We start from the raw sequence: 15065 nt of genomic DNA on the forward strand, positions 1-15065 counted from the left end.
CTCTTTGACATTTACTACTACCGAAGGGGTCAACAACCAAAGCACGGAATACTGCAATATGATTGCTAGCATCGTCTTTTGTGTTTCATCAGATGCATCCACTCTGCTTTCTGGTGCAGTGCGTCGGGCTGTTTGTGGTCACACGCATGTTATTGTGCTTATCTGAACTGTGTCGTCATCCGCCCCCACTTGTTATCTCATGTAAAATTCTAATGTCTTCCTACTAGCAGTACTGGTTTACCTCCTCAACAGCCTGCAGCAAAATTATCATATTTATAAGCAAGCCAACTACATGTTTTTCAGACGGAATAGCCAACCCTCGGCGACGACTCTGCAGGAAAGAGCACTAAATCACTTTTTTGTCAGGATTCCTTGCAAAGTCAACCGTGGTTGTCAGGGAGATGACGGTGATGTTGAAGTGGATTGCATTTTGACAGTTTTCAACCATATCACATTTGAAATTTAATACAATATATCCGAGGGGTATCACGAAGCCCGGTTACATGTTTTACTTTTGAATAAATTACACCTATCAGCTAAAGCCCGGCATGACAGGATGTCTTCTGCATCATTTGAAAGAATATATGCTTACTGTAAATTCTGCAGAGCACGCTTTGTAGCATACCAACAGCAAGGTGTAACAATAAGTGGTTAACATTGAGATTTTTTTTCTTCATTTATTCTTTTAGACCAAGTAGTTCAAACATGCACCCTCTGTGAGTGGGTATTGGTTTCATTACTTTAACAAGCATGGTATCCCTCACACCCATCATGGTTGGGGAGCACCTGATTATGACCCCGCAATCTGAACCAACTGTATGCACTTATCCGTACATTTTTTCCATATTTATTTTATTCAATGAATTTAGTTATTTTCATTTTAAGAAATACCTGCGTTTGGTATCAGTAAGACCTTACAATGCGAAACATTGTGGTCCTGTAAAAGCCTATGTCGACGAAAAAATATTTGCCAATCACCACATTTATAGTTTTTTCTCCTTTTAAGCTTGTCGTTAAAAATAAAAATGGATGAGTTAAATTCTGCAGCGAGAACAGAGTTTCTCTCATGCGAGCATGGGAACTATAGTGGTGAAGAGACCAATCATCAGCAATAGCCAAGTCCAGTAATTCCCCAAATATGACATACCTATGTATAGGACATGCCCATAATTTGGAGGCAAATTATGTTTTTTTTTTTTTTTTTTTTTTTTTTTGAAAAAAGCAGCATGTCCACATTTTATATTTTAATCATGGCCTTGACTGTGGTAATATGTTCCAAGCAGTTGAGAATTCCGCTTTCAGATGGTACTGGTAATGCAGGAATACAGAGGTAGCATGTTGCCACATGTGCCTCTTATTGCGCACCACTTCATACTGTTCTTTTTCTGTCATTTTTGCTCTTCAACCGTAAATGAAACACATCTGTGTCATCACTCGCGTTATAAATACGACAAAAACCAAGGAGAAATCTGTTGCTGTGTTTGATGAGCATTACTCAACTTTTCAGTCATTTTTTCCACCTCTTTTTTTGGTCTCGGCTTTTTGTGTTGCATCTATAATATTCAGTTATTGATGATTTGCTAAATCCTATTTTTTAACACATTTAATATTTTGTCTTTGTACTGTATTCAATTAAATATATGATGAACCTGAATTGCTAAACACAACGTTCCTTCATTAGGATTGGGTTTGTACAATTATAAATCCCAATAAAGATCAATCAGCTGTCATCATTGAAGCCATGACATTGACTATCATGACAAACCAGCTTTAAAGTCTTTTCACAACATTCTTGCTCATAATACCCCCTGGTCGGGGATGGTGGCCATCCTCCCCGGGGCAATGTCCCGGTATGTATGTACACTCTTAATAGGCATTGATTTTCCAAGGCATTGTTCATAGTAAATAACAGTGGGTCACCAACCCTTACTGTTTCATTTCCCCTGTCGACTCGACTAGCTTGACATGCGGCGTTACCGAGTGCTTTGTGCCTTACCTTTGTTCCCTCCGGGTCATGCAATGTATACACAGACATGTGGGAGGCGGCTGCAGGTTGTCAACTGCATGACAAGGCAAGTAGAAATACCTCTGTGTATGTATGGAACATTTAGCCCTTGCCAGTCTAAAAGAATACTAAGTTTAATCACGTCAAGAGGAATGTTTGCCCTTTCTCATTTATACTCACTGTTTTTAATTTTGCAACTCAAGTGTCCCAGGATAATCTCAGCAGGGACTGCTTCTGCATGCTTGAAATTTTTACAATTTGTGAAAGCAAATCTTAAAAGCTTTAGGGTGTGTAGTACATGATTAGATTCTGACTGATCATGTTGATGTGTCAGAAGATATGAATAATCAATGAAGTTATGCTCCTTTGCCTCAAGTCCGTATCAGGGGATCACTAAAGGTATTTGATAAATATGCCGTGTGTAAAATGAGATTATCAGGTACTCAATCATGTTGAAAACATCTTTGGATAAAGGCCTTGACCAATAATGAGCTAGCTGATCATTTATGGGGACAGCAAAAATTAGCAATGCCCAAAACAATACCTAATAATTGTTGATGCACTGCAACTGTTATTGAAAATATGTATATATTTTTTACGCTTTTGAACTTGATAGTCAAAAGTGTGTTTTCATTATCTTACCCCTTTAATTACTGGAAAATGTTCGTCTTATAACCCCTGCAGATTGCTACCTGTACTCTTAAGAAAGATCAGTGATTAATCCACAGATGCTCCATCCACATGAAGACCGTGACTTTGTACATACATTAGAACGCCAGCAAAGGAAGACAGCTCGGAAATTGTTTGATTTATTAGGCACCTTCTGTGCTCTTTGATGCAACCATTTCAATCAATTTCCAGTTACTCTGCTCCATTTGGGTGATTTAGATAGCATGGCAAAAGAATGCTTTCAAATGCAGCGGAGGCCTTCATCAAATTAGAATTGAAGAGATTATTCAAGGCTGAGCGAAATGACAAAATCAATAGTTCAACGCGAAAATGAAGAATGGGCATTCGGAGGGGATCACTCCCTTGACTGCTCCTTTGCCATCCATCTCACCTTCTCGACTAGTTTGAGCTCCTAGCTCAGGATGAAAAGGAAAAAGGCAAAAGCACTTCCTTAGATAATTGCATTTAGACGTTTGGCTGTTGTTCCTGCCTTGGACCCTTTCCAGCTTTGTGTGTTGTTTAAGAGGCAGTGGGAGTGGGTCTATTGGGCTTCTTTCCAGCCTTCACAAAGCTCTTTGCCTCTCACACTCAAATGGGCCTGTGCAGAAATAGGGATGACACTGGGTGTAGCAGCAATTAGACTGTAATTCAGACAAATGCATTAAATATGATGCAGCTTTTGTGTTTTCTGAGATACGTTTTTGACTTTTTTTTGGATTTTATTTTAATTTCAGTAATAGCTGGAGCATATATGTTTTGTTTTTTGTTTTTTCTGGGGGGGGGGGGGGTCATGGAAGTGTGGCAGTGCAGGACTGCAAAACATTCCATGAAAGTGTTTTCCAAAGTGATCTTCATTTAACCGCTCAGATTCATGTGAGAAGTGCAACCTTCCTTCCTCTCTCCTGTCCTCACTCACACCCACGCTTACACACTTTAAACACATCCGCACAAACGCTCGCATAAAAGGATGGCAATCCATCAATGTGCTCATTGCTGTCATGAGGAAAGAGACAGAGCTCTAAGCCAGAGTCGTCTAACACAAATTTGATTTCGTTCAATTTGCTTCAAACAGCGACATGTGAGCACTAGCAGAGCTAATATAGACTGGCACCTTTGCTGCTAACAGCCATGTGTTTGGCTCTCTTTCAAACACTGGCCATATTTGCACCGTGGGATTTTGTTGCATTATACATTTTGAAGCTATGAAAATGAACCCTCCCAGACTGACGCTGCGTAGTGGTATGTTGACTTCACATGGCCATAAAGAATATGCAAGAGATATAAATGTTTATTCTTGCACATTTTAAATCTTGATTTTATGCCACAAATAACAAAATATCACATACCAGGGGAAATGAGTACCACGATGAGCCTGACCTGCAGTTAAAGGGACTGCAATTAGGTGTGCCTAGAATTTAAATTTCAACAACTATAAAGTGCCTCGTTACACCACCAGGTGAATTGGATCTCTCGATAGTGGTCATGCATCGCAAGTATGCTTACAATTCTTTATCTGCTTTTGTCAAGTTGATGATTTGAACTTCAAACAAATCACATTATCTTACTGAAGGCTGTATTCCATCGGTGCCACCTCCCTCAGCTTTTCCTTTTGTCTGATTCCCACTTACCTCAGGCTCCATTATCATGGATACACAATAATTGTCCTGATTATTTAAAGCGCTAAAATTCCCCGTTAATCTTGCTCGTTTTAAGCGCAAAGTTTTCGTCTAGGCACTGACTACCTAAATTCTGGGACGCCGGTCTGATTCAAGTTAGATTAAATCAGCATCGAGTAAATGTTTAGTAATGTAAACAAATATCTACTGTGTCCTTTTCAAAATAGCTCCCTCTCTTTCTCTTTTTCCAGTCTAGATGGATTTAACAGTCCAGAGGAGAACTGTACGGACTTGTTTCGTGTTGATAATAGTTGAAATATCAATATGGACATTAAGTGTGGCAGGACCAATATAATGTCGTTTTCGCAAGATTTTATTTTAGCAATAGCAAAAACAAAACCATAATAATGAGTGATGTCAAATATAGAAGTCATAACAAAGGTAAGTAAAATATATGTTTTGAGGAATAAGAATATATGTAATACTGTATATGATAAAGTATGGTAATAATAGCAAAATAATAGAAGTATAAAAGGAAAAATGATAAAAGACAAAACTATCTAATTAAAATACTTGTAATAATTGAGTAGGAGTATGAGAAATGACAGTTCAATAGGAAACAGTCTTGCGTGCTCTCATGTGTGAGATCTAGAGCAACAATCCCCAACTAAAAATGTTCAAGGTTGCATTTTTATTTTTTTCACCTCTGTAAAATATTTCTAATTATCGTCAAACTTAGGTTGAATAGCGGAGGATTTGAATGTTCTGAGTCTGGCTATCTGTAATCGAGTCTCCTCCTAGTCCATTTTTTTCGGTGCAACGATTCGGGTATGTCCAACAAAGAATCGAAGTGTTTCCTCAAATCTGTGCATATGACATAAAAGCTGAAAAGGAGCCACTTCATCCTATTAAAACATCTTACAGACTGACGAAAGGCTAAGATGAGGCTCCAGAGTCAACAGCAGAAGTCACCTACCCACATGAATTTCTTGAAAAAAATTCATCCGTGTTCCATTCTTGGGTAAGCATAGCAATGTTCAGCGTAGCAGAAATGGAACACTGTGGCAGAAATGCAACATTTTGACACCACATGTTTTGTGGTTTAGGGTTAGCGTCTCCACATCTCCGTGTTTCAGGGCGTCAGCTAGAGATGGTGTTAGATAAAAATGAGTCATTTCAGTTTACTTCTCTGACCCTTTTGTTTATGAAGTTTAGAGGCTAAAGGAAGCTTCTTGTACATATCATTGAATTAAACACAAATAATATATGTGTCTTGTCAATACCAAATCCCAATTTATATTAATATAGCGTTATATTTGTTCCACAATTACGCGCGCGCGGAAAAAAAAAATTGAGCGTTGAAAATAAAACTGAGCGAGCGAAAACAGATTTTGAGCGCAGAAAAAAAGTTCTTTAAAAAAAGTTTCTCGCTCCAAATTCCTTTTTGCTCGCTCGCAATAGTATTCTCGCGCTCAACATCTCGCTCTCGTTCGCGATACTCCTCCCTCCCTCGCTCAACATCGCGTTTGCTCAACATCGAGCTCTCGCTCGCTCGAGTCGTCCTCTGCGCTCGCTCAGTTCTGCTCAGGCGTTACGTTTGTGCCACAAAACCAGCCAATCAGAGCTTGTAAAAGCACTTTGATTGACAGCTTGGTATCCAATTAGATTGCTTGTTGTGTTCACCCGGAACGAGGAAACGAGAGTGCGTCACATCGACGTGGGCGGAAGGGGTGGGCTTTATATGATTAAAGTACAAAAACTAACAAGGTATTTCTGTCAAATGATACAATACAGTAATAATAATAATATTAAAAGTAATTCTCCAGCCCAAGTCCGTGTTGACGCACTCTCGTTTGCCCTTTTCAGGTGAACACAGGGCAAAAGAGAGTGCATCAACGGATAGCGTACAAGCAATCTCATTGGATACCAAGCTGTCAAGTGCTTGTACAAGCTCTGATTGGCTGGTTTTGTGGCACAAACGTAACGCGTGAGCAGAACTGAGCGAGCGCAGAGGACTACTCGAGCGAGCGAGAGCTCGATGTTGAGCAAACGCGATGTTGGGCGAGGGAGGGAGGAGTATCGCGAGCGAGAGCGAGATGTTGAGCGAGAGAGGGCTATCCCGAGCGAGCAAAAAGGAATTTTGTGCGAGCAATTTATTTTTCTGTGTTCAAACTCCATCGGCGCACGCTCAAACTCTTATCATTACGCACTCAATAGTTTTTTTCTTGCTCTCAAAATGTGTTTTCGCTCGCTCAGTTTGATTTTCTCCGCTCAATTTTTTTTCGTACGCTCGTAATTGTGGCACAAATATAACGCCATATATTAACAGTTCCTAGCACTTATTGGATCCTAATTTAAGTAACTCTTTAAGAGTTAATATGAACATAGACATACAAATGTTAAAGTCAGTATAAAAACATATTTCAAGCAGTTACTATGTATTGCGGCATTATGTTGCATATGTACTGAAAAATAGCAAGCTATTGGTTTGAACATTGAGTTTGTGAACTATGTGTTGTTACTCATTAAATGCAACTCATTCTGGTGAACTCTGATGGCAAAGAGCTGTAATACTGTTGTGTAAATTTCATCAAAGCCAATTTGAAATGGTTTCCATAAAAAAGTGCAACGCATATTTCAAATAGACTTGTCACATTTATCCAATCACCACACTAAATTCCCGTGTGACATGTCCCATATCCTTTGACACTACTTGATCATCGTTAGCATACTGTACAGGGTTTCTATGATAAAGCTATTGACATTTATCTGTGCATGTCATGTTGATATTACGTCTGTGATACTTAACATTTGTTACATCCTTTTTGCATGCAGTGTGACGCTACTCGCTGCCTCATACACTACAAAACAGAATAATGAACAAACTGAGCATATGTCATCTTGAAGGACCTTTGGTATATGATGTCTGTCTGTGTTTTATATTTGCATATTAAGAAGAAAGGCAAAACAGATTTACAAACTTCAAAGTAACACAAGGCAGCACAATGTGGTAGAGGTTCAGGGTTCAAATCTTGACTCTGGCTCGACATGTTGAGTTTGCATATTCACATATGGCTTGTGTGGGTTTTCCAAGCAAGGTTCCCTCTCAAGTGCAATAAACATACATGCTAAGTTTATTGAAGAATATATATACCGTATTTTCCGCACTATAAGGCTCACATAAAAGCCTTTTTTAAAAAAAAAAAAAAAAAAACTGATAGTGCACCTTATTATCAGGTGCGCCTTATATATGGATCAATATTGAGATTGTGATTCGTAGATGGGGAATGAACTTACAAAGTAAGCTTTACCTGTTTCTTTTGTGTGTTTACAGTTGAACAAGGTTGGTCATATTGACATTGTGTTATGCTATTGAGAGTTATTATTGTTCTTACTCTGAGTATTACTATATTGTGATTGAAAAGGTTTTAAAATGTGTCATTAATTGAGGGTGCGCCTTATAATCCGGTGCGCCTTATAGTGTGGAAAATACGTTGTGTGTGTGTGTATATATATATATATATATATATATATATATATATATATATATATATATATATATATATATATATATATATATATATATATATATTCACACACACACACACACACACACAGTGATCTCGAACTACTTTGCACCTTCCCTATCTTGCCTCCCCTAGAGAAGTCCTGTGAAGGTTTCCTGCATGCCAGCTAGACGTGTTAACGATAAATGCATTTGCCATGGGCACTCCTCGGACGTCGAGCGACTGCAGTACACTTATGTACTTATATCCTAAATTATCAAACCTTATACAGTAACTGTACTGTTATCCCTTCCCTTCCCTTTGACTGTAGTCTCACGGAGTGCCTTGTTTATATTAGCGGCGCCTGGAAGTCTAATTATAACACAGGTCTCAAAATCCAGTCCTCGAGGGCCACAATCCTGCATGTCTTTGAAGCTGCTCTCTTAAACACACCTGATTCAAATGATTAGGATCATTTTTAAGCTCCTGCAGAGCTAGCTGATGAGCTAATCATTTTTGAGACAGAAGCATCAAAAACATGAAGGATTGCAGCCCTCGAGGACTAGAGTTTGAGACCTGAGAATTAAAGTGAAGCCTGTAGCTGACCAAACATGATAGCAATCAAAGTTTACACTTTAAATTCCAATGTATTACAAAAGTAATCTAGGCAAGAGATTTACAACGCTTGGCTGCAGCGCTGCTCTCTCCTGCTCTCACTTTGCGTCTATCTAACAGCATCTGTGAGTCTCATGTGGGAGATGGGCAGCCCAAATGTTCAAACTGTAATAGAAGTATATGAAATGAGGGATTACTAGACAAGCACAGTTGGAAGATGACAGTGCCAAAACTTCAAACGCATTTTACTCATATCTAGGGACTTTAACTTTCAAGTCTCTGTAACTTTGTCTGTTTTTGAATGTCGTCCACGTATTATATGCCATTTTAATTACATATAGAATATGAATATATCAATATGTCAATTTTCATATTCTGAGACATAAGCCTCTTTTTCTGAAAACACATCACATATATTTAAAACTGCTTTGTACATGTGCCATGCAACTGACTGGCAACAAGAACCTCTAGCATGGAGGAATGAAATATTGCTGATGTGTTTTTCCGTATTGTTTGTCTTTCATTATTCAGGTGGCAAACTTGGCTTGCTCCATCTCGAATAATGAAGAGGGTGTCAAGCTGGTTCGAATGGCTGCAACCCAAATTGATAGCCTTTGTCCACAGGTAAGTTCTCTCTTTGTGTTGTAAAGCATTCACACAAGCCCTGTGTTGAGTGCTTATGTCTAAAAGGCATTTTAAAAGGATACCTTTTTTTTTTTTTTTTTTTTTTAACAAATGGAATGGAGCTGAGACTTAAAGAATCCAGGTTGGCAGAATGGGGGAGCCATCCATCAATATAGCGTAGGAGGATTTTATAGTGCTGTTTCTCAGGATGTAAGCACCAGTGGAAGTTAAAATCAATACATTGTTTCCAGGGTTAACAGCGGGCCTTTTTCACAGAGGACCCAACTTTGTGAGAATCAAATGAGAAAATAAGAACTGAAATTCATATGAACTGAACGTATGTCTAATGCACAGAAGTATCTATCTATAGGTACAAGCGAGTAGAAACTCATAATTTAACATAACTTCACCAATACATATTAAAACATGCCACAAAATATTAAACATTTTGCCTGAAGACTAATCAAAGATCATTCATGTGAAATCACGGATTTAAAACAGATTATGAACGTGAGATACATACTATATCTGATATTACACATTACTTGTATAATACATGACCACTATATGGATTGTGGAAATGAGGTAATACATGATTAAGTAGCCGGAGACTAGAGAAAATGGAGATTCAAGTTGATGAAACATAAACCTTAGCAACATAGCACATGAAATGAACACCGGTTATTTCCCGTACCCTGACCTTTGTACTTTCAAATTCTTTGTTTCCAAAAGTGCATATAGATATCCTGAAAAGAACTTGTCTTAATGTTTTCATCAAAATGTTCATAAGTGCAACCCAAGCAAGTCAGCACATATGCATATATGTCTGCGAAGTAATTTTCGCAGACATACCTTCCAAAATGCAGCAGTAGAACAAGAGTTACAATTTGAAACGAGTCAAGTGAGAGCCTCTCCTCTGCCACTAACACAAGCCTCTTAGCTTCTCTCAGAAGTCAGTGTTGATGAATGTTAATTAATGTTTAAGGTTTTATAATGAAAGATTAAAGCAAATACATGTACTGTTGTTATCTGTCTCAAATACGTAATGTTTCCCGGTCCCCATTAACCACAAAAAAAAGTGAGGGATGACTGTATTGTATTTCTATCTGTGGACTCTGCCAATCTTCTCTCGATTAGACGTTGAAATGCCTCAGAAGATCAAAAGCTCCCATGCTGAATTGCTGTGTGGTCAGAGATTGAGCCAGAATGTGACTTAGGTCACCTCAGAGCGTTGGAATGTGGTACAGACCCCTATGCCCTATTCATCAAATTAGTGAGATTTATAGACCGTGCATGTCAAACGTTTTAACAAAAATCCATTGTAAAGATACGTACGTACGTATGTGTGCCTCAGAATGGGTAAACTTAAATTCAGACAACAGGCTCCACACAACACACACACACACACACACACACACTTCAGACAAAATTAGCTTTATAGTGTTTATCCTGTTCATCCTAGAGTTGATTTACATTTCTGAATCACCCTAGTGCCCTCTATTTGTTCACCCGTCACAGCTTCTGTTCCCAAAAAAGGTTGGTGACTAAAACATTGTGTAAACAGTCAAGAATCAACATATTTTTGTGTCCCGTGGATTGTTTCTGTCTGGTGCTGTCCTTGTTAGGGTCAAAATGGTATTTTGGTAAGTTTACAGATTTAAAACGGATGCTGTAAGTTGCAGAGGACAAAGTAGTGCTGGCCTTTGGCTTTGTAAAATGGTTATTGGGTAATGCAATGTCTCCTTAGCTGTATTGGGAGTAACACCCTTTGCTTCTCGTTCACACAAAATGATGGCCTCATCACTAAGCAGGATTCCCACAGGACAGCTAAATGCAATTGCACATTCAAAAAATGACTTGACACAAAACACTTAAGTAATGCAAGTAAAGACAGCGCATTTTATTTTAGGAGGAAATGCAAAAAATAAATAAATAAATAAAATGCTGACCCTGGCGACTGTGGAGCCCAGCACTGCAGCATCCTGAGCGAAGGCATGACAACAGAAATGTTAATATTTGTTGTTTACTGGCCATTTATCCTGGGTGGGTTAAAGATTAAATTCAGCTCCTTTTTGCGTTATTAGCAATAATGCACTGAGCAGCACAGACTTTTGTGTACTGCTTTCTAACGCTCCGTTTCCATTTTTGCAGTTTAGCGGCTCTACAGACATCATTATACAGGCACATTCCCCGCGATATTTTGTCTGAGTTTTATTTGAGGACATTTCACTTTGGAAGCACTAAATTTCTGTCAAAATGCTCTTCACTACAGTTGTTGGTTTGGTCTGAAAATGTTTGAAAGCTGCTTGACTTTTAGGGTGTATATGAGCAATCTCTTTAATGGCTGAAGGAAAGAGGAGTCTTCTTGGCCCAGACTTGAACCCCAATCCGTTGGGGGGGGACCTTCTCACGGACCACAAATTGAATAACTCCAAAGGTAAAATTATAACGCATATAAAAAGCTTGTTTTAATTCCTTGTCCTGACAGGTGATCAATGCTGCCCTCACATTGGCTGCCAGACCTCAGAGTAAAGTAGCCCAGGACAATATGGACGTTTTCAAGGACCAGTGGGAGAAGCAAGTGCGCATTTTGACTGAAGCAGTGGATGACATCACTTCTGTGGATGACTTCCTGTCTGTGTCAGGTATAAACCAGTGTAGAGTGGCCAAATTGAAAAGAAAAAAAAAAGTCATTCAGTTCCGCTGACTTACTTGCTGTTCTCCCTAGAAAATCACATCCTTGAGGATGTAAACAAATGCGTCATAGCACTTCAGGAGGGAGACGTGGACACTCTGGACCGAACTGCGGGAGCTATCAGGGGCCGAGCTGCTCGAGTTGTGCACATTATAAATGCAGAGATGGAGAACTATGAACCAGGCGTCTACACTGAGCGCGTGCTGGAATCTATCAAGCTCCTGTCTGAAACTGGTTAGTACATTAGAAATGCACTCATATATAATACAAGATGTAAGCATTATGACCAGTAGTGGTTTTATCTTGGGCACAAAAATGTTTTGCAACAATTGTCTGGTTGTTTGTCGACTTAATGTTGTTGGTGTTTTGTTTGTTTGTTATTGATTCTAATTTGTCTTCTAACATTATAAATACCGTCGAAATGGGGAAAACATTCTCTTGCACATCCTGTCAGGCTTAGCTTTTATAGCATAAAATACTATGAAACAACAGCAAGGTGCACATGTATGACTAAAAAAGGTAAAAGGTACACTGACATTTCACAGGAAATTGCATTTCCAACAACTGTTGCCCAAATGAAAAATATTCATTTTCTCAGTATATCTATGACAAATAAGATTTGAAAGTAGGTTTTTTTCAAGTGAGTGGCTAAATGAGAGTGTGGACAAATCATAAAAAGTAAAAAGCGTAAAACTAAGCATATCAGGAACATTATCAGTCACAATTTTTACATATTATTTAACATACACAGTAGTTTCATGAATAATATTAGTTTGTGTATCAATTTTGGAGTTTGCATACATTGTTTTGTATCTGGTTCTATTTTATTTGTGTACGTGCTGAGTTTCTGTGTTGTGTTGCTTGCAGACCATTTGCTTTTATTTTTGTTTGAATATTTGTTCCCGGGTAGCACATTTAATCGACTTGCACGCACAATATATAAAAATGCATTAGAACGGAGATAGGTGCCTGGTAGGACTGAAAGAGGAAAATAAAGACATGATTGAACGCTATACCTGTTGATGTTTATCTATTTGGTTGGAAGATGGCCGAAATATATAATGTGATTCAGATCCATGATAAAAAAAACACTTTTAATGCTTACACAAGCATTAATGATGGAAGTCAACAGGAGGTGAATCAATTTCACTCATATCGATTTAGTGTTATATTATATTGCTTTAAATTGTAGTACATGAGAATACCAATTGTTATGAGATGTTTTTTTTTTTTTTGCACACCCCTAATGTATATAATACTATTCCAGTAATCCCTTGACATGACAATGAGTCCGAGTTTATCTACCCTGATTATCTGTATGGTTCGTTTTTTATGATGGTGAACATTTGAGCCTTAAGCAAATTAATTCAGACAACATTATTGACATGACAAACTGTATATGAAAATACAAGAAAAAGTGAAACATCACTGAAAAAGTAACTAGGTTGTATATAGGTACCACTGAATAAAAGATATCGGCAAGGTCTTTATCGAACACTGCTAGTCACATTTTTCTCTCCCATTATCGCCCATTTATCTATTCACTATGTCTATAGTTTCTCTTGTTGCATCTATGTGCCTGTATAATGAGTAACACAATCGTCTATCCTTGCAGCTAGTTGAAAAATTGCAAACAGCATCAGGTGTGTCACATGTTCATGTTCATAGTCCTCAGTCGGAGTCTCATTTGGCACTGACACCCCACATAATAGACCTCCTGCGGCACTAGTTATAAGCTGTTATTGGCACGGCGTCTTCTGTTATTGCATGATTCCTTTCATTTAATTGAGGTATTTAATTGATAAAGTACAGTGGACATTTAAAGTTAATTTTGTATGACTATAATCTTGTCTCACATTAAGACTATAAACTGCTACTCCTGTTTCAATAATACTTTTGATTGCCATTCTTGAGTTCATCATCATCATTATATAGGAATCTAAACTACTCAAACATAGAGTGCATCTTGTATATTTGGCTGAAAAACCTTTTCCCATGATATTGATTCTTGATTCTTAAACACAGTTGCTTAGCACATTTTGTCCAAGTGAGAGTAAAAGTCACAATACAAGATGCATGTCAACATTGTCTGTTGGTTTCATAGCTGCACTACATTGGACTATAGAGTATATCAGGTACATGGTGTTTTCATAATTGCATGACCCGTGTACAAAAAGTTGTTTCGATTAATATTCTGCCCCTTGGAATGTCTAGGAAAAAGCTGTAACTGGTTTATATAGGAGGATGTAATTTTTAACGAGTGTTCTTCATTGTGTGGTAAAATCGGAATGGCGTGGCAGGCAAATAGTAAGTAAGCATGACTGTACTATGTTGGCATTTTGATTTAAAAAGAAAAAAAATCAGTTTCTGCTTCCTGGTCTATGTTTAGCGGTTCTAGCTGGGGTGTTTTTAAGGGCTACGATGCACAACTGATCTGGACCATGAAGCACTTATTGATCCTCCTGAACTTTTGCTTCCCTCGCTCCCTCAAAGACCTGAAGTCTATGGATTTGATCACAGTCAAGGGGAAATCTATAGGCTGAGGGAAAGATGATTCAGTGTAGCTGAACAAAGGCAAAGGATGCGGGACCACACACTTTTAGAGGGTACCAAGTCCAATTAACTCGACTTCCAGAAAATCAATATCTGTCACCAGTGATTTCACTAAGTGTTTCGAGCTTTTTGTGGAATTCATTGATGCGATGTCCTGCCCTCTCATCTCATTCTTTGTTGTGTGCATGCTACAAACATTTACTCTTGGACCATCTTGGACAAAATCATTGCGAGAGATGTCTTGCTTTATGAGACAATTACAGTCAAACCCGTGTCATTCTTCTTTACCTTCGAGACACGGCATGATTATATGTCTGCAAGGAGTGAACGTTTTGGGCAATATTTTAAGAGCCTTGACCTCAATTCCATTCAGGCAGACCCTGGCCCAGGTATAACATCAGTGACCTCTGACCTCACTAATTCCATTCAAGATGAATCAACATGCTTTTCACAAGCTCTCAGCGGACTTACACAGAGACCTACATTTTTCCTAGTCCTTCAATAACCCATGCCAGTTACACGACCTGCAGATGCAGCCACATCTCCTGGAAGCAACTGTCTTACTTGGCCCCAACATATTGCAGACAAGTTTAAATTAACTTGCATGTGTAGTTTTGTTCTGATTCTGACCATAATGTACTGTGTTCTTACTTCACACATCTCACCTTTCCGGATTGGAATTCTTTGTGGACGTTCTGCTTCATAAATAACCTTGTTGCTATTTAATGAAATTCCCTTACCCAGCCCAAGTGTATGTAGGCGTGTGTGCGTGTGGTTGTGTG

The 15065-nt window shown here is 38.5% G+C and overlaps 1 protein-coding gene across 1 annotated transcript in view; it reads left to right on the forward strand.

Moving 5' to 3' along the window:
* Positions 1-15065, forward strand: part of ctnna2 (catenin (cadherin-associated protein), alpha 2) — a 219622-nt gene that overhangs the window by 174748 nt on the left and 29809 nt on the right. Inside the window, exons 10-12 of the mRNA XM_088420189.1 lie at positions 8943-9035; positions 11524-11680; positions 11764-11964. Of these exons, the coding sequence (XP_088276315.1) occupies positions 8943-9035; positions 11524-11680; positions 11764-11964 (451 nt within the window). The remainder of the gene's footprint in view (positions 1-8942; positions 9036-11523; positions 11681-11763; positions 11965-15065) is intronic.

This window comes from Hippichthys cyanospilos, chromosome 7 (genome assembly GCF_059441005.1).
Source record: "Hippichthys cyanospilos isolate Australia breed blue-spotted pipefish chromosome 7, RoL_Hcya_1.0, whole genome shotgun sequence".
Lineage (NCBI taxonomy): Eukaryota > Metazoa > Chordata > Actinopteri > Syngnathiformes > Syngnathidae > Hippichthys > Hippichthys cyanospilos.